The sequence below is a fragment of the Mustela putorius genome, unplaced genomic scaffold (assembly GCF_011764305.1).
Source record: "Mustela putorius furo isolate JIRA1106 unplaced genomic scaffold, ASM1176430v1.1 tig00003850_pilon_pilon_pilon, whole genome shotgun sequence".
Taxonomy (NCBI): domain Eukaryota; kingdom Metazoa; phylum Chordata; class Mammalia; order Carnivora; family Mustelidae; genus Mustela; species Mustela putorius.
The window spans coordinates 17,965,053-17,985,371 of NW_025422002.1; the positions used below are offsets into that span (position 1 = coordinate 17,965,053).

Here is a 20,319-nt window from a genome sequence, read left to right on the forward strand (position 1 = left end):
ATTCACAGTATTGGAATTTTAAATTGTTTACTTTGATAATGTGTAATTTACATGTAGTGAAATGCACATTTCTTAGATGTACATTTCAGTCAGTTTTGACAAATGTACATGTTTATATCATCCATACTTATGTGAAGGTAACAGAATATTTCTGTGAGTTCAGAAAGCTCTCCCAAATCCCTTCCCACTCCCTGACCCAAACAACCCTATTCTGATTCTGTCACCATAGACTAGTTTTGCCTATTCTAGGTGTCACAGGAATAGAACTATTTGATATGTACTCTTCGTATTTCATCCATGTTGTTGTGTGTCTGTAGTTAGTTCTTATTGTATGAATTATATAACTGTAAGTTTGTATGGGTATGTCACAGTTTGCTCATTTTCCTGTGGATGGACACCTAGGCTGTTTGTAGTTTGGGCTATTGTGACTTAAACTGCTATGAAGTCTTCTTGCATAAGCCCTTGTAGACCTATGTGTTCATTTCTTATAGGTAAATACCTAGGAATGAAATTAAATGGTCATAGGATAGTTTCTGTGTTTAACTTTTTGAGAAACTGCCAAACAGCTTCTGAATGAATGAATCACTTTATATTTCCATGAGCTGACGTGGGATTTTTGGTTATCCCATGTGGTCAACTTTGGGCTTGTCCAGATTTTTCATTTTAGCCAGTTTTGTGCATGTGTAGTGGTCTCTTATTATGGTTCTAATCTGTGCCTTCCTGATGACTAATGATGTTGAGGAACTTATCATGTGTTTACTGGCCATTTATTATATTTTCCATTATGAAGTCTCTGTTTAAATGTTTGGTCCATTTTTGTTCAGTTATTTTAATTTTTATTCTTGAATTGAAGTTTTGTATATATCTTGAATACATTCCATTTTCAGGTAGATAATAAATTGTGAATATTTTCTTCCCATTTGTGACTTCCCTATTCACTTTTTATGGTATCTTTTGATGAGCAGTAGTTTTAAAATTTCTATGAAGTTGAGTTTATCAATTTTTTGATTTATGGTTAATGCTTTCTGTGTGCTCTAAGGAATCTTTTTACCCAAAGGTCATGAAGCTCTTCTCTTATATTTTCTTCTTGAAGCTTTATAGTTTTATTTTTTATGTTCAGTTCTGTAATACATCTTGAATTAATTTTTGTTTATAGAATAAGGTAGGAATATGGGTTCTTTTTCTTCCATGTGGGTGTTTGTTGAAAGACTTTCCTTTCAACATTTGTTTGTTGAAAAGACTTCCCTTTTTCCACTAAGTTGCTTTGGTGCCTTTGTTGAAGGAATTTGACCATTTACTGTGGGTCTGTTTCTGCACTCTTAATCCCATCAACCACTTGTCTCCTTTTACCACATTGTTTTCAGTATTGAAGCTTTATAGCAAATTTTAGACTGGTGCAGTAAGTCCTTCAGCTTTCATCAGGTCCTTTACATTTTCATATAACTTTTAAAAAGCAGCTTGTTGATTTCTACCAGAAAAAGTCCTGCTGGGATTTTGATTGGAATTATATTGATTATATAGACCAGTTTGGAAGAAATGAGCATCTTAACAATATTGAGTTTTCTGGTGTATGAACTTCATAGATCTGTTTGTTTATGTATGTTTTTCTTGCAGTATTTTATCATTTTGCTCTAGAGGTCTCTCATGTGTTTTGCTAAATTTGTCTCCACATATTTCATGTTTTTAAGGTATTATAAAATGGTATTTTAAATTTTGAAATTTTCACTGCTTAGTTGGTAGTATACAGAAATATAAATGATTTTTGTATGTTGTCCTTATTGTAGATTCTTGGGGTTAACATCTGCATATACAGCCAGATTTGTTCTTTTTAAAAAATTAGCCTGCCTTTTATTTCTTCCTCTTGCCTGTTGCACTGGTTAAGTCCTCCAGTACAATGTCGAATAGAAATTGCTTGAGAGTGGGCATCCTCATCTTGCTTCCACCTGAGAGGTGAAGCATTCAGACTTTCATCATTGCTAGGATGTAAGCTGTAGATTTTTTTTTAAATAAAGTGCCTTTTCACAGATTGGGGAAGTTTTCTTTTATTCTTAATCTGCTGAGGACTGACTATATTAAAATCCTCAAATGGTGTTAAATTTTATCAAATTCTTTTCCCATATCTATTGGGTGATGATTAAATTGTTTTCTCCATTATTTGGTTAATATGATTAATCACATTGATTGATTTTTGCATGTTGAACCAAATTTGTATTTTGGGGACAAACCTCAGTTGGTCATGATCAATTATCCTTTTTATATATTGCTATATTTCATTTTCTAGCTAACATTTTATTAAGTATTCTGCATCTGTGTTAATGAGGACTATGGGCTTATAATTTTATTTTAATATCCTTTTTGATTTTTGTGTCAGTTGTTTATGCTGGTCTCACAAAAAAGAGTTGGGAAGTGTTCCCTCCTCTTTTTTTTTCTGGAAGAGTTTGTATCCCATTATTAGTATTTCTTACTTAAGTTTTGATAGACTTTACCAGTAAAGTCATTTGGGTCTTGAGTTAATTTATGGACAGTTTGCAATTTGTGGATTCAGTTTCTGCAATGAGTATAGGATATGTTCCTCTGCTAGGATTGCCATAAAAAAACACCACAGACTGAGTGTCTAAACAGAAATTTAGTTTCTTATAGTTCTGGAGGCTGGAAGTCAGATCATGGTGTCAGCAGGTTTGGTTTCTTCTGAGGTCTTTCCTTGGCTTGCAGATAGCACCTTCTTCTTGGGTCCTCACGTGGTTGCCCCTCAGTCTGTGTCATCTGTGTCCTAATTGCCTCTTTTTATAAAGGACATCAATCATATAAAGGCCCCACCCTAATGGCCTCATTTTAACCTTAATTACTTCTTTAATGGCCCTGTCTCCAAATACATTACATTCTGAGGCACTGGAACTTAGGACTTTAACATGTGAATTTGGTGCGGGGACATAATTTAGGATATAACATAGAGTTATTTTAGATTTGCATGTGTGTGTGACTTGGTAAACTGTCTTTCAAAGGATGTTTCATCTAAGCTGTCACCTTTATTGGCATAGGGTATTCATAGTGTTCTGTTATTGTCCTTTTTATGTCTGAAGGATTTGTAGTGATGTTCCTTTCATTCCCAACATTGACCAATTTCTGTTTTGGATCTCACTCTTAACATAGGTTTTGTTAGCCATTGGTCGTGAGTCCTGTACAAGGAAAATAGGCTTGGAGAAGATTGGTGTCAAAGTCAATGAAAAGTAAGTACATGTGGGATCATTGCACTGTTGCTACACAAAGCAAAATGTTTCTACAGATTACCTCTTGGAAATTCTCATTTAATTACTAAGATGCAAAATTTTAATGCTCTGAGTTTATTTCACAGCAAGTGCTGTGCCAGCTCTGTATTAATTTTTTTTTTTTTTTTTTTTTTTTTTTTTTTTTAAAGATTTTATTTATTTATTTGACAGAGAGAAATCACAAGTAGGCAGAGAGGCAGGCAGAGAGAGAGAGGAGGAAGCAGGCTCCCTGCTGAGCAGAGAGCCCGATGCGGGACTTGATCCCAGGACCCCGAGATCATGACCTGAGCCGAAGGCAGTGGCTTAACCACTGAGCCACCCAGGCGCCCCTAATTAGTTTTTTTATTAATGAATCAGTAACTCTTTAGTGTGTACCTTAAAGAACTGATATATTAACCAGTAATTTTAAAAAATAAATTGTGGAAATGTCTTAACCCACTGTTTGATTTAGAATTAATTTTTATATTGTTGGTCAAGCAAGCAGAAAAATTTCAAAACTCCAGTGCAACTCTGGGGGAAATCAGGAGCTATAGTTGGCATCCAAAAAATGTGTATGGTTTCAGGTGGTTTTTTGGAGCTACAGAAACCCTTATGATTCAAGCCATTGATCTTATAGAGATTGATAACCTGAGGAGCCTCTCTTCTTAGAGGGAGGTCTTTGTTCTATGTGTTTAGTCATTTTCTCTTGGAAAAGTTAGTGTTAGTCATCCAGAAGTACAGAATGAATCATAATGTATTTGTTTCCTTTCCAAAATCCAATAGGAGTGGCAAAATACCAGTAAACGACGTGGAACAGACCAATGTACCCTATGTTTATGCTGTTGGGGATATTCTGGAGGGTAAACTTGAGCTCACACCCATTGCTATACAGGCAGGCAAGCTGCTGGCTCGCAGACTTTTTGCTGGCTCTTTGGAAAAGGTGAGGTTCCTACTTTTGAGATGATATATAGATAAAAATTGTGATTAGAAAAATCAGTACAAACATCACTTGTGCACTTGTTTTGCAAGGAAAGAGTTCATCACAGATAAATTAGTATTTAGTAATAATTTTTAACAATTATCATTGGAGTGTCTGCTGTGTGCAGGATGTCATGCTAGGTGACATACAGGGGATTGGCATGGTTCCAGGGCCAAAGGGTTTCCCAGGAGAGTGGAGGATCATGAGTAATGTAAGACAAGGGGCAGTTAGTTGTCACTTATTGGACTGGTAAAGGGATCCGAGATGGGCGATCGCTGGCCCTGGCTTTAGTGTCTGCTGGTGTGTGAACCTGGTCAAGTTGTTTCAAATCTCCGTGCCTCAGTTTCACCTCTGCCAAGTGTGAAGGTGATGATTTCTACTATCTCCTGCACCTTTTGTTGTCTTCAACCAAAGATGTGGGACGGGCTTTGTGGGATGAATAATTCAAAACCAAGGAAGCAAAGCACAGAGCTTTTCTGGTAAGAGATAATGTATTTGCAAACATGACTCTCAGCAGGACTGTGAGCAGTCTGTTAGAGTTCCGCTGTGCTCTCCTCCACGAGAGCATGTGAACGTGTGGAAGTATTGGTGGATGAAGGGCCTGGGTGGGGGTGAGGAATGCTAAATGTTTTGTCCTAAGGGACAAAGAATTGTCCCTTCCATAATACTTAGAGCATTTGGAGTGTGTGTGGGCAGAGCACTTGGGAATAGAGGCATACAACTGGGAATAAGGCTAGAAAATTTATTTGGTGCCAGCTCATCAAAAATCTCTCATGCTGGGGGTGCCTGGGTGGCTCAGTGGGTTAAGCCTCTGCCTTTGGCTCAGGTCATGATCTCAGGATCCTGGGATCGAACCCTGCATTGGGCTCTCTGCTCAGCAGGGAGCCTGCTTCCCCTCCCCATGCCTGCCTCTCTGCCTACTTATGCTCTCTCTATCAAATAAATAAATAAACTTTTTAAAAAAAATACTAAAAAAAAAAATCTCTCATGCCAACCACATAAAGAATTGGAATGGCCTTCTCTATGCAGTGGGAACTCTTGAAGACCTTTATTTCCTCCATCTTTCTATTTGGAAAGGTGTCAAACCACAGGAAGAATAGTAATAATCACCCATATTACCCTTTCTTCCACATTTCCCAGTTATTAATATTTTGCCATTTGGCTCTCTCTTTTTTTCAGAATATTTATGTGTACAATGTGTGTATTTTATTTCCAGAGTCTTTTTAAAAAAATTTATTTATTTTCAGTGTTCCAAAATTCATTGTTAATGCACCACACCCAGTGCTCCATGCAATAACGTGCCCTCCTTAATACCCACCCCCAGGCTTACCCAACCCCCCACTTACCTCCCCTCCAAAACACTCAGTTTGTTTCTCAGAGTCCACAGTCTCTCATGGATTGTCTCCCTCTCTGATTTCCCCCAACTCCCTTCTCTCCATCTCCCATTCCAGAGCTTTTTAGGTAGTTTGCAGGTGTCAGCGGCTTTGGCCCCTATATACTTCAGCATGCATCTCCTGATAACAAGCATCTTCTTCCATAACCAGTTTCATCATTCTATCTGAGAAACTGAACAAAAATATGATACTGTTCAGATTTCCTCAGATTTCCATTAAGCATATATAGCCGGACGTGTTGATTCCTGTGGTATATTTAGCTCTTCCGACTCTTAAGTCTCTTTTAACCTGCAATGGTTCCCCTGACTTTACTTTCCTGCTTGTGTGTGTGTGTGTGTGTGTGTGTGTGTGTGTGTGTTTACTTTCCTGGTTGTTTTATTTTTCATGACTTTGATTTTTGATGAGTCCAGACTACTTTCCTTGTGCAATGTCTCATGTTTTGGGTTTCTTTGATTGTTTAACATGATTAGGATCAGGAGAAATCTTTTGAGTATGTCTTCTTAATAAATGTTGCTCCGCTCTACTTGTGTCATGCCAGGTGCCTTGTGAGGTAATGAGGGAAGACCTGGAACATAGAGGGAGGCATTGCTGGAGAGGACAACAAGGGCACAGCTCTGCGGGCATCAGTGGGTGGGACTGGGATGCCGAACATACAGTGTGGTAATGAAGTTAGCATCTCGGGGTGTATGGAGGGGGATTAGTTGCCAAATGCTTTAAGAAGTTAATCAAGGCAGCGGTGGGGTGGAGAGATCTGAAAATGCAGCCGTGTGTTTAGTGTGAAGAAAGAAAGAACTTAAAGGTACGAGGACTAGAAGGAAGGCAACAAGGAGGGCAAGATGAAGTCAAGTTTAGGTGGAGGAGATGGCTGAAGATGTGGAGAAAGTGTTTTAGATGAAAGGAAGAAAGATTGAGGAATTTTCTGTTGATTATTCTTACTTGATTGGAAACAGGAGACAGAGGGATCTGTTGAAAATGAGGCTTCCCCTGTAAGCCATGTAAGGACATAGGGTCAGCTGCTGGTTGATATAGCTGATACTTGGGGCAGCTGGATGGCTCAGTCATTCAGCGTCTGCCTTTGGCTCAGGTCATGATCCCATGGTCCTAGGATCAAGCCCCACATGGGGCTCCATGCTCAGTGGGGAGCCTGCTTCTCCCTCTCCCACTTCCCCTGCTTGTGTTCCCTCTCTTGCTGTCAAATAAATAAATAAAATCTTTTAAAAAATATATAGCTGACCCTTGAATATGGTATGGGTCCACTTAAGTGTAGATTCTTGTCAATAAACACAACACAGTGCTGAAAATGTATTCTCTCCCTTGTGATTTTCTTAGTAACATTTTCCTTTCTCTAGCTTACTTTATTGTGAGAATATAATATACAATACTTATAATATAAAAATATGCATTAATCGGCTAATTTACATTATTGGTAAGGCTTCCAGTCATAGGTAGGCTATTAGTTAAGTTGGGGGGGTCAGGAGTTATATGGGGATTTTTGACTGCAAGGGGGTCAGCATCCCAACCCCTACAAGGGCCAACTGTAAATGGGATGATGAGTTTTTGCAGGCCTAACAGAAGTCAGAAAATACCAAGATTATCCCTATGGTTATGTGGTTTTTTTCCTAGCCATGTTAGAAAAAGGAAAAAACGCTTGACTTACCCACAATTTGCAGGTTAGCAAATGTGAAGTGTGTTAGAGCATCTAAGTTCAAGATTCTAGGCTGATGTATGTTATACATAATCCACCTCATTGATGTGGGGATACCTCGTGGATTTGATTTGTTTTTGTTTGGGGTAACAAAAAGTAGAAACTTACTCACATTAGGCAGACTGAGGGGGTTTCCTATGAGGATCCTATGGATTGGTAAGTTGAAACACTGCCTTAGAACAAGCGCCATGCTAAGGCTGGGCCACACTGCATTTGGAGCTGGAACTGGGCTGGGGTCAGGACTGTTCTGGGGCCCTGGGACACAGGTGGGGGTTTCACAGGGTGCTCTACTGGTAGCCTTACTTGGCCCTAGCTCCACTGGTGCATTTCTTCCTATCCCACTACCACCGGGGGATTCTTCCTTTGCTTCTAACTCATCTTCTTGCAAAAGAAAGAATTTGATTGATGTAGCTCACCTTTTTCTACATAGATTCTGGCTAGCTTTCTCATTACCTTTCTTTGGGTTAGAGGTCACCCTTTACCTAATCACCTACAACCTGTTGGCAGGGTTGGGGGGACATGTAGTGCAAAGGACAGTGTCGCCCCTTGAGGGCAGGCCTAGTGACCTTCATCTCTGGTTGTACCCTCTGCCCTTTCTCTGATCCTGCACACTGCTCTCTCTCCACACACGGTTCTAATGTGCTTGCACCAGTGTGCTCTGGTTCTCCATGCTGTCACAGTCTCTTCCAGGCAGGGTTGCGACCAGCACTCACACTCACTTTCCTGCAGGTAGGTGCCTGGAGCTGCTGAAAGAGGCAGGTAGAGCTCAGAGTCTGCAATCTTCCCGTGATGTCCACCCATGCTCTGCCTCGTCTAATAAGGGGTCTTTGGGGTTCTCTCAAAGCCATAGGATCTCTAAGAACCCGTGTTAGCCACCCCTTTACACTATGCCATCTCCCCTTGATGGTAGGGCAGTCACCCAGTCTCACACTGTTCAACTGCTTCTTTGCTCATCTCTGTGGCAGTTAGGTGCATGGCCAATGGTGGCTGGTCCCATCCGTGGGCCCCTGGCCAGGTTGTGATCTCTGCTCTGGAGTTGGGCTCACCCCCTACTCTGAGTGTAACTATAAATTCCCTGAGGTGGTGAAATGGAAGAATCAGTCACATTGGACCAGGCTTATTTATTTTCCTCTTAGAAATGTATGTAATGTAGATTTTTGATGTGAAAAGTGTCACAAAATAAGCAGATGTGATTTGTTTATTTTTCAGTGTGATTATGTTAATGTCCCGACTACAGTGTTTACTCCTTTGGAATATGGCTGCTGTGGATTATCTGAGGAGAAAGCTATTGAAGTGCATAGAAAAGAGAATCTCGAGGTAAGATTGTGTTTTACAGCTTACTTTTTCAGAATTTGTCTTTGAATCAGCTGACTTTGCAGTCACTTTTTGTTTTGCAAGTTACCATAATGGTTAGAGTGTAGGAAATCATATTCCTATTTTGGGAAAATAAGAAATTAAGTAATTTAAACCCTATTTCTCTAGCCAATAATAATCATACAGTTGGGGGGAGGGGATAAAAGATATATGTGTTAGGACTTTTGAGTTGTAAGTGACAAATGTCTATTTGAGTAGCTTATACAAGAAAGCACAAGTTATTATAAGAATTTTTGGAATGCAGGAGTATATCAAGGCCTTAGGAAGGGATGGGAACTAGGCACTGCAAGACCGTCTCAACTCATATATGCTTGCAACTCATTCTTTTGGCATGCAGACTTTATTTGCTTCTGGAATGTACATAGCAACCAAAATGCCCTTTCTTCCACAAACAAGTTTTTTCTATAGTTTTGGTCTTAGGAGGAACTGATGGACTCCCTGTTTCTCAGTCTTAATTCTGAGTTATGGAAGAGGACATCTGAGTGGTCCAATTTGGATCAGCTATGCACCCACTTCCATTCAGCGTGGCCAGAGTCAGGCTCCTGTCCCATCAACAGGGGACATCTGCATTGTGGATGGGCTCAGTGGTGGGGAGGGTGGGCAGTTCCCGGGGTTGTAAACCTGGTTGTGGGCTGTGAGCTGTCAGAGTCTCAAAAAGATGAAGGGGAGGTGAACCATGAGAGACTATGGACTCTGAAAAACAATCTGAGGGGTTTTAAGTGGTGGGGGGGTGGGAGGTTGGGGGAACCAGGTGGTGGGTGTTAGAGAGGGCACGGATTGCATGGAGCACTGGGTGTGGTGCAAAAACAATGAATACTGTTAGGCTGAAAATAAATTAAAAAAAAAAAGTCACCAGCACATGTTTATTTCCACCTGCCCTTAACACCCGCCCCATGCAATCATAACAAGCTTATAAATATTTTCTTACATTGCAGTTTTATGGGAAGTTTGAGTGGCTTTTTTTCTGCACACCCTTCCAACATAGGAGGGATAGGGAGAAATAAAAAGAGCTAGTACTTGATGTTTTCAGCAAAAGAGATTTGAAATCTCACTCTTCTCCCTTGAAGTCACGTCAATTACTGGCAATTCCTTGAAATCATAGCACTAGTTAAATAGCCTGATGACTAACTGAAGCTCTTGTTTACATCTCTTGTATTGGGAAAATGAGCGATTAAACTTTATAATGTTGTTTTAGATAAGAAATATGTGTTTTACAGGACATTACTTGATCAGCATTTATAATTAATCCTTTGTAATAATGAGCCACTTTTTTTTTTCTGCAGTGATGAGCTTTACTTGAGTCTTGGAAAATTGATGGTAACAACTATGGATTTAACACTTAGTTCTAAAACTTTTGAAATTAATGAGAAATTAAGATAGAAAGGCAGGTACATGAGGGGAAGCATGTAGAAGGCTGTACCCCAGACATGGGGCTATCTTTATAGGAAAAAAGCTCCCTAGGTTTGTGGGATTACTTTAGGTCTTTTTCCTAAGCTTCACTGCAGACCAACTAACCTTTTCCTATATATTTATGTAGCAATATATTTGTTGTGTTTGACAGGACCAGAGATTGGATTTATTAATTATTTTTTAAAATTACTATTATGAAGATATTTGAGAAAAACTTCTCAACAATACATACAAAATATTTTTTTCAAAGTGAGAAAATCAAGGTGGGAAGAAAATGAGGGTAGGAAAACTTAAGATGGTGTTAGAAGAAAAGTGAATTTGTTGGTTTACAGAATTCATGCCCTAAAGTTAAGTGGATTTGCTTTACAATTAACCTAAAAATTTACTACCTGGCTAAAAGAGGGAGAATTGACAGAGATTTTTCATTTTTACAGAAGTGGCATTGAAGGTATGGTGAATAATGGCCTTAAAATATCCCCTTAGTAAATATAATAGTGGGCTTTATAGAACTCTTCCTCTTTCTTTCTCTATCTATCTATCATCTATCTATCTATCTATCTATCTATCTATCTATCTTTTCAGGGAGAGCAGCAGAAGGAGAGGAAGAAGCAGGCTCCCCGCCAAGCAGGGAGCCCAATGTGGGACTCGATCTCAGGAGCCTGGGATCATGCCCTGAGCCAAAGGCAGATGCTTAACCATCTGAGCCACCCAGGTGCTCTGTACACTGTTTCTTACTAGATCCTGAAATGCAGTCCCGTGGCATGATGCCATAGTGCAGTGTAATAAAAAAGTAGCTCCTGAAGGGGCCAAAGTAGGGCTGTACTGTTGTGCTGCTCTCTGGTCACTTGACTTAATACAAAATTGTTGAGCATCTAGAACTGTGGTTTTTAACTGTTTTAATATAAATTGCTTTAAGAATCTAATGAAATTTTTGGCTTCCAGGGAAGACCCCTCTACATGCTGATGTGCCTGAGAGTCATCCTTAATTCCTCCTTGTTGGTCGCCATCAATAGTCAGTTCACCAGGAAGTGCTACCAGTTTGACCCCCCGAGTATGTCTCATGTAGACCTATTTCCATCCCTGCCCTCCCTGTCCCATTTCAGCCCGCCATCCTCTCTTGCCTGTAGCATTCCTCCTGGTCTCCCTGCATTCACTCAGCCCATTCCAGATTGGTCACCACACATCAGCTAGAGGAGCTTTTTATAAAAAATTGTTAATTATTTTTAAATATTAATTATTTTTATTAACATATAATGTATTATTTGCCCTGGGGGTACAGGTCTGTGAATCGTCAGGCTTACATGCTTCACCATATCACATACCCTCTCCAATGTCCATAACCCAACCACCCCCCAACTATAATCCAACCATAACCCCCTCCCCCAAGCAACCCTCAGTTTGTTTTGTGAGATTAAGAGTCTCTAATGGTTTGTCTACCTCCCAATCCCATCTTGTTTCATTTTTTCCATTCCTACCCCCCAAACCCCCCACTCTGCTTCTCAAATTCCTCATATCAGGGAGATCATATGATGATTGTCTTTCTCTGATTGACTTATTTTGCTCAACATAATACCCTCTAGTTCCATCTATGTTGTTGCAAATGGCAAGATTTCATTTCTTTTGATGGCTGCATAGTATTCCATTGTATATATGTGTGTGTATATATATATACACACACACACACACCACACCTTCTTTATCTATTCATCTGTTGATGGACATCTAGGTTCTTTCCATAGTTTGGCTATTGTGGACATTGCTGCTGTAAACATTCGGGTGCACATGCCCCTTCGGATCACTACATTTGTGTCTTTAGGGTAAATACCCAGTAGTGTAGTTGCTGTGTTGTAGGGTAACTCTATTTTCAGCTTTTTGAGGAACCTCCATGCTGTTTTCCAGAGTGGCTGCACCAGCCTGTATTCCCACCAACAGTGTTGGAGGGTTCCCCTTTCTCCGCATCCTCTCGAACATCTGTTGTTTCCTGATTTATTAATTTTAACTGTTCTGACTGGTGCGAGGTGATATCTCACTCTGGTTTTGATTTGTATTTCCTTGATGCCAAGTGATACTGAGCATTTTTTCATGTGTCTTCTTTGCAGAAATGTCTGTTCATGTCTTCTGCCCATTTCTTGATTGGATTATTTGCTCTTTGGGTGTTGAGTTTTGTAAGTTCTTTATAGATTTTAGATACTAGCCCTTTATCTGATATGTCATTTGTGAATATCTTCTCCCATTCTGTCAGTTGTCTTTTGGTTTTGTTGACTGCTTCCTTTGCTGTGCAAAAGCTTTTGATCTTGATGACGTCCCAATAGTTCATTTTTGCCTTTGCTTCCCTTGCCTTTGCCGATGTTTCTAGGAAGAAGTTGCTGCAGCTGAGGTTAAAGAGGTTGCTGCCTGTGTTCTCCTCAAGGATTTTGATGGATTCCTGTCTCACATTGAGGTCTTTCATCCGTTTTGAGTCTATTTTTGTGTGTGGTTTATTTTTCTGCACGTGGCTGAATTTTGCCAACACCATTTGTTGAAGAGACTGTCTTTTTTCCATTGGACATTCTTTCCTGCTTCGTCGAAGATTAGTTGACCATAGATTTGAGGGTCTATGACTGGGCTCTCCATTCTGTCCTATTGATATATGTGTTTGTGCCAGTTCCATACTGTCTTTTTTTTTTTTTTTTTGAGTGCAATTGTAAATGGGATTGACTGCCTAATTTCTCTTTCTTCTGTCTTGTTGTTGTTGTATAGAAATGCAACTGATTTCTGTGCATTGATTTTATATCCTGACACTTCACTGAATTCCTGTATGAGTTCTAGCAGTTGGAGTGGAGTCTTTTGGGTTTTCCATGTAAAGTATCGTATCACCTGCAAAGAGTGAGAGTTTGACTTCTTTGCCAATTCGGATGCCTTTTATTTCTTTTTGTTGTCTTATTGCTGAGGTGAGGACTTCTAGTACTATGTTGAATAGCAGTGGTGATGGTGGACATCCCTGCTGTGTTCCTGATGTTAGCAGAAAAGCTCTCAGTTTTTCCCCATTGAGAATGATATTCGCTGTGGGTTTTTCATAGCTGGCTTTGATGATATTGAGGAATGTACCCTCTATCCCTACACTTTGAAGAGTTTTGATCAGGAAGGGATGCTGTACTTTGTCAAATGCTTTTTCAGCATCTATTTAGAGTATCATAAGATTCTTGTCCTTTCTTTTATTAATATATTGTATCACATTGGTTTATTTTAGGATGTTGAACCAACCTTGCAGCCCAGTTGCACTTGGTGTAATCCCACCTGGTCATGGTGAATAATCCTTTTAATGTACTGTTGGATATTATTGGCTAGAATTTTGGCGAGAATTTTTGCATCTGTGCTCATCAAGGATATTGGTCTGTAATTCTCTTTTTGATGGGGTCTTTCTCTGGTTTTGGATCAAGGTAATGCTGGCCTCATTAAATGAGTTTGGCATTTTTCTTCCATTTCTACTTTCTTGAACAGTTTCAGGAGAATAGGTATTAATTCTTTAAATGTTTGGTAGAATTCTGTTGGGAAGCTGTCTGGTCCTGGGCTCTTGTTTGTTGGGAGATAGATAATGACTGCTTCAATCTCCTTACTGGTTATGGGTCTGTTCAGGTTTTCTATTTCTTCCTGGTTCAGTTTTGGAATGCATCCATTTCTTCCAGATTGTCAGATTTGCTGGGGTATAGTTGCTTATAATATGTTCTTATAATTCTTTGTATTTCTTTGGTGTTGGTTGTGATGTCTCCTCTTTCCTTCATGATTTTATTTATTTGGGTCCTTTCTCTTTTCTTTTTGATAATTCTGGCCAGGGATTTATCAATCTTATTCATTCTTTCAAAGAACCAGTTCCTAGTTTCGTTGATTTGTTCCACTATTCTTTTGGTTTCTATTTCATTGATTTCTGCTCTGATCTTTATGATTTCTCTTCTCCTGCTGGGTTTGGACTTTCTTTGCTGTTCCTTCTCCAGCTCCTTTTGGTGTAGGGTTAGGTTGTGTACTTGAGACCTTTCTTGTTTCTTGAGAAAGGCTTGTATGGATATATATTTTCCTCTCACGACTGCCTTTGCTGTGTCCCACAGATTTTGAACAGTTGTGTTTTCATTATCTTTTGTTTCCATGATTTTTTTTAATTCTTCTTTAATTTCCTGTTTGACACATTCATTCTTTAGTGGGATGCTCTTTAGCCTCCATGTATTTGAGTTCTTTCCAACTTTCCTCTTATGACTGAGTTCTAGCTTTAGAGCATTGTGGTCTGAAAATATGCAGGGAATGGTCCCAACCTTTTGGTACCAGTTGAGACCTGATTTTTGACCCAGGATGTGATCTATTCTGGAGAATGTTCCATGTGCACTAGAGAAGAATGTATATTCTGTTGCTTTGGGTTGGAATGTTCTGAATATATCTGTGATGTCCATCTGGTCCAGTGTGTCATTTAAGACGTTTATTTCCTTGTTGATCTTTTGCCTGGATGATCTGTCCATTTCAGTGAGGGGGTGTTAAAGTTCTCTACTATTATTGTATCATTGTCAATGTGTTTCTTTGATTTTGTTATTAATTGGTTTATATAGTTGGCTGCTCCCATGTTAGGGGCGTAGATATTTAAAATTGTTAGGTCTTCTTGTTGGACAGACCCTTTGAGTATGATACAGTGTCCTTCCTCACCTTTTATTATAGTCTTTGGCTTAAAGTCTAATTAATCTGATATAAGGATTGCCACCTCAGCTTTCTTTTGATGTCCATTAGCAAGGAAAATTGTTTTCTACCCCCTCACTTTAAATCTGGGGATGTCTTTGGGTCTAAAATGAGTTTCTTGTAGACAGCATATCGATGGGTCTTGTTTTTTTATCCATTCTGATACCCTGGGTCTTTTGATTGAGGCATTTAACCCATTTACATTCAGGATAACTATTGAAAGATAGGAATTTAGTGCCATTGTATTGCCTGTCAGGTGACTGTTACTGTATATTATCTCTGTTCCTTTCTGGTCTACTACTTTTAGGCTCTCTCTTTGTTTAGAGGACCCCTTTCAATATTTCCTGTAGGACTGTTTTGGTGTTTGCAAATTTTTTAAATTTTTGTTTGTCCTGGAAGCTTTTTATCTCTCCTTCTATTTTCAGTGATAGCCTCGCTGGATATAGTATTCTGGGCTGCATATTTTTCTCATTTAGTGCTCTGAATATATCATGCCAGTTCTTTCTGGCCTGCCAGGTCTCTGTGGATAAGTCTGCTGCCAATCTAATATTTCTATTATTGTATATTTCAGACTTCTCGTCCCGAGCTACTTTCAGGATTTTCTCTGTGTCACTAAGACTGATAAGTTTTAGTATTAGATGATGGGGTGTGGACGTATTTTTATTGTTTTTGAGGGGTATCCTCTGTGCCTCCTTGATTTTTATGCTTGTTCCCTTTGCCATATTATGGAAATTCTCTACTATAGTAATGCTCTAATATGTCTTCTGCCCCTCTCTCTCTTTCTTCTTCTTCTGGGATCCCAATTATTCTAATATTGTTTTGTCTTATGGTATCACTTATCTCTCTAATTCTCCCTTCATGGTCCAGTAGTTGTTTGTCTCTCTTTTGTTCAGCTTCTTTATTCTCCATCATTTGGTCTTCTATATCACTAATTCTCTCTTCTGCCTCATTATCCTAGCAGTAAGAACCTCTATTCTTGATTGCACCTCATTAATGCCTTTTTTGATTTCAGATTTATTAGATTTTTATTTTTTATTTCTCCAAAAAGGGATTTTATTTTATTTATTTATTTTTATTTTCAGCGTAACAGTATTCATTGTTTTTGCTCCACACCCAGTGCTTCATGCAATCCATGCTGTCTCTAATACCCACCACCTGGTTCCCCCAACCCCCACCCCCCCTGCCCCTTCAAAACCCTCAGATTGTTTTTCAGAGTCCAAAGTCTCTCATGGTTCACAAAAGGGATTTTATTTCTCCAGACAGAGTTTCTCTAATATCCTCCATACCTTTTTCAAACCCAGCTAGCGCCTTGAGAATCGTCATTCTGACCTCTAGATCTGACATATTACCAATGTCTGATTGATTAGGTCCCTAGCCATTGGTACTGCCTCTTGTTCTTTTTTTTTTTGTGCTGGGTTTTTCTGCCTTGTCATTTTATCCAGGTAAGAATATGTGAATGAGAGAATAAAATACTAAAAGGGTGGCAAAGATGTAATGTACCCAGAAAAATGTACGCTAACCAAATCAGAAGAGACCCCAAAACGGGAGGAGAAGAAAAGGGGTACAAAGAAATTAAAAAGTTATATATATAATATAATTACATAATTATATTGTAAAGTATATATATAATATAATAGACTGGTGAATAGAAGAGAACCACCCACTTGATTTGGGGTGTATTTTGGTCTCTTAGAAGAAACTACCCCCCCAAATTTTTAAGAATGAGAAATGTATATAAATACAAAAATAAGCGTAAATACAATGAAGGGATGGAATATGACTGTAAAGATGAAAATTTAAAAACAATTCTAAAAAAGGAATTGATAACGTAAGTTGTTCAGAAAAAGAAAGAAGGAAAAAAATGTGGTGGGGGAGAGAATGTGCTCAGGCTGAAGACTAGACCAAAGGCCTGTGCTAGATTTAGTGTATATTTTGATCTGTTAGAATAAATTGTATCCGAAATTTTTTAGGAAAAAAACCATATATGTATATCAAAAGTAAGGTTAAATACAATGGAGGATAAGATATGAGTATAATAATGAAGGTTTAAAAATATTTTCTTTTTTAGAAAGGTATTGTTAAGATAAACTAGTTAGAAAACATTAAAAGTGGAAAGAGGGAAAGTTTTAAAAAATTAGAAAAAAGAGAAAAATTAAATTTAAAAAATTTAACTTTGTAAGACTAAAGGATCATGGGGAGAAAGCCAGGATTTCCATGCATTGCTTTCCCCTAGCTCTGGAGTTCTGCTCTTCTCCTTGGTTGGTGAGTTTGGTCTTGGCTGGATGTTCTTGCTGATCTTCTTGGGGATGGGCCTGTTATAGTGATTCTCAAATGTCTTTGCCTGAGGCGGAATAACACCACCCTTGCCAGGAGTCAGGGTAAGAAAGCTGCTCGAGTTTGTGCTTGGAAGCTTTTGCTCCCTGAACGCTTTCCATAGAGCTCCGGAGGACAGGAATGATAACAGTGGTCTCCCAATCTCCAGGCTGGAGGAACTGAGATTTCGGGGTCCCACTCCTCAGTGCACCTTCAGAGAAAATGGATCAATCACTCCCATCTCCTTGGTCTCTGGCCCCGCTCTGGGCTCACCTGGCCTGGGACAGAGCATTTCTGTCTCCGGAGCACAGCCCCATTTGGAGTTTCCAAACCCAGCAGATTCCTGCCTCCAGAGGAGGAAGGTGGGTCTCCTGGATCTGCCACTTGTGGTGCCCCAGCTCAAAGAGCAGTGGCACGACAGTGCTGCGGATCATTTTAAGGTAAACCCTGAGCTGAGCGCTCACTCCTCGGCTCCGTCTCCGTAGTCGGCTTCCCTGTTCCGGTATCTGGGAGCTCTGCCATACTCAGATGCCTCCGATCTTTCAGTGACTCCGCAGATCCTGAGACCACACTGTCCCTGTGAGGTCTCCACCCCACTTTGGGTTCACTGCTCTGTAACTCTTACCTTTCAGAAAGTGGTCGATTTTCTGTTCCTAGAATTGCTGCTCTTCTCTTCAGTCTCCTGTTGAGTTTGTAGATGTTCTGAATGGCTTGATATCAAACTATTTAGCTGAACTCCTGCGACCTGATGCCATTTCTGCTACTCCTCTGCCATCTTGCCTCTCCTCTGCCAGAGGAGCTTTTTTTATAAAATTTTATTTCTTTGACAGAGAGAGAGAGATCACAAGTAGGCAGAGAGGCAGGCAGAGAGAGAGGGAAGCAGGCTCCCCACTGAGCAGAGAGCCTGATGCAGGGCTCGATCCCAGGACTCTGAGATCATGACCCGAGCTGAAGGCAGAGGCTTTAACCCACTGAGCCACCCAGGTGCCCCTGCCAGAGGAGCTTTTAAAAATACAAATCAGTTTATGCCATTTCCCAGGAGAAAGCTTTTTAATGATTTCCCAGTGCTCAAAGAATACAATCTGAACTCCTCACTGTTTGTGAGAAGAGGTATTGTGTAATCAAGCCATTCAGGCTGCCCTTTGTCCTACTTATAATGATCCAGTTACACTGGTCTACCTTTTGTTTTAGAAACCCACCATGTTCCTTCCTATGGCACAATCTGTGGGCTTCTAGTTTCTTTTGCTTATTACTATGATACTAAAAAGTCCAGGGTAAACACGACTGCCAACACTAGGGGAAATGTTACCCAAAAGAGACCGATAAAAAGAAACCGTGCATTCTTCCCCAAGTGCCATGATTACATACCTGATACTGCCCTTAGGAGAAGAGACAGATGAGAAAGAAAGAGAGGCTGGGCAAAAAATCCCAGCCTCTCTTCCTAGTGAATACCTGTTATATGGAAGGAGGAAGCAGGGGAGTAATGCCTGCATTGATTGTTAAGGTCACATTTGAGAATCAAAAGCACTCTGTCACTGAACTACCAAATGCACTGGGATCGAAAGAAACAGATGACTGAGAATAAAGTTAATGATACAGGAAAGGTTGAGTTAAAGATGATATGGGTGCCTGGGTGGCCCTGTCAGTTAAGCATCCAACTCTTGATTTTGGCTCAGGTCATGAGTTCAGGCTTAGCTCATTGATCCATGCCCAGTGTGGAGCTTGCCTAAGATTCTCTCTCTTTCTCTCCCTCTGCCCCCCCTTCTCTCTCTCTCTCTCTCAAAAAAAAAAAAAAAAAGAAAAGAAAAGAAAAGAAAGGGTGATAGACATGGGTAGACAAGGATGATCCAACATAAAAATAATTCATACCCTGCTGTTGAAAATCGAAGTGGTACAGAAGTGACACCATGTATGTCTGGTAGGAATGTAGGGGGTCCACTGACATGAAGCAAACCAAAAACCCATTTAAGAAACAGTGAGACTGTCACCTCCGGACACACTGCAGAGCACTTTCCACCCACTGGCAGATATCTGGAAGGTAATTTTCTAGAGATGGTTAAAATCAAAGCCTCTTAACTAGGGAACACTGAGATCAAGTGAAGGCAGGAGCCAGCACAATACTGAAACAAGCAAATTCTTACTGAATCTCACTCTTCTTCCACTGAGCTCCCAGAACTCTGGCAACCAGCCCTTTACACTTCTCTGGCCAGAGGTTGGTAAAGTCTGATTTCTCAGGGAACTCTGACAAGTCCATAGAGAAACACCTAATGATACTGAATAAGGGTCCCCAAATAAACTTCCCAGTTAGATAATTGGACAGTGAAATTCAAATTCAATAAGCTACAAAAATGAGCTAACAGTTTTCAACTCTGAAAAAAGAAATACTTTGAAGCATAATTTACTTAGAGCAAGATGAAGATTTTGTGTGTCTGTGTGTGTGTGTGTGTGTGCAGTTTTATGAGTTCAAATGAATAGTTGTGACACCACCATCAGAATCAAGAGAAAGAACAGTTTCATCGCCTCCAATATCATACTTCTTTTTAATCCCCAACATTTAATATGAACAGACAATAAAAGGTTATCAGACTTGAAAGAAGCAGACTATGTACATATGCACAGAAATAATAGATTACACTCATGAGCAGAAAGTAGGACATAACTTCAGAAGTAACATTTAGAAAAACAACAGATACCTGGTGGAAAGGCAAAATATGATAGCAGAAATTAAAAACCTATTGAATGGGCATTTATCCTAGAGAAATGAAGACTCATGTTCATTTCTGTGTGTACATGAATGTTTATATTAGCTGTATTCATAATAGCTCCAAATTGGGAAAACCAACATGTCCTTTGGCAACTGAATGGTTAAACAAGAGGCTGTACAGGGAATGTTACTCAACAGTTAAGATGGATGAATAGGAGTGCTATTATGGAAAATGGTGACATGGAAGCTCCAGAAATCTATCCCTTCACTGAGGCAACAACTGAACTGGCAGGAAGTGTTTGAAGCAGTTCTGGAATCCTCAAGTCTAGTTGAGTACTTTCAGGAGAGCTTGAAGAGGAGGATAGGAGACTGTGGTGGATTTTTCTGTTGTGGTAATGGCCAGTGTTACACAAATCCAGCACTGTGGTGGATATTTTGCAAGGCTGATGGCCTCTACTCCTGGTGTGGCTTTCTGGGTCCAGAGTGGGGTAGTAAGGACC

The 20,319-nt window shown here is 39.7% G+C and overlaps 1 protein-coding gene across 1 annotated transcript in view; it reads left to right on the forward strand.

Moving 5' to 3' along the window:
* The window catches only part of TXNRD3 (thioredoxin reductase 3), a 67,870-nt gene that overhangs the window by 35,620 nt on the left and 11,931 nt on the right, over positions 1-20,319 (forward strand). Inside the window, exons 11-13 of the mRNA XM_004738666.3 lie at positions 3,151-3,227; positions 4,029-4,185; positions 8,533-8,640. Of these exons, the coding sequence (XP_004738723.1) occupies positions 3,151-3,227; positions 4,029-4,185; positions 8,533-8,640 (342 nt within the window). The remainder of the gene's footprint in view (positions 1-3,150; positions 3,228-4,028; positions 4,186-8,532; positions 8,641-20,319) is intronic.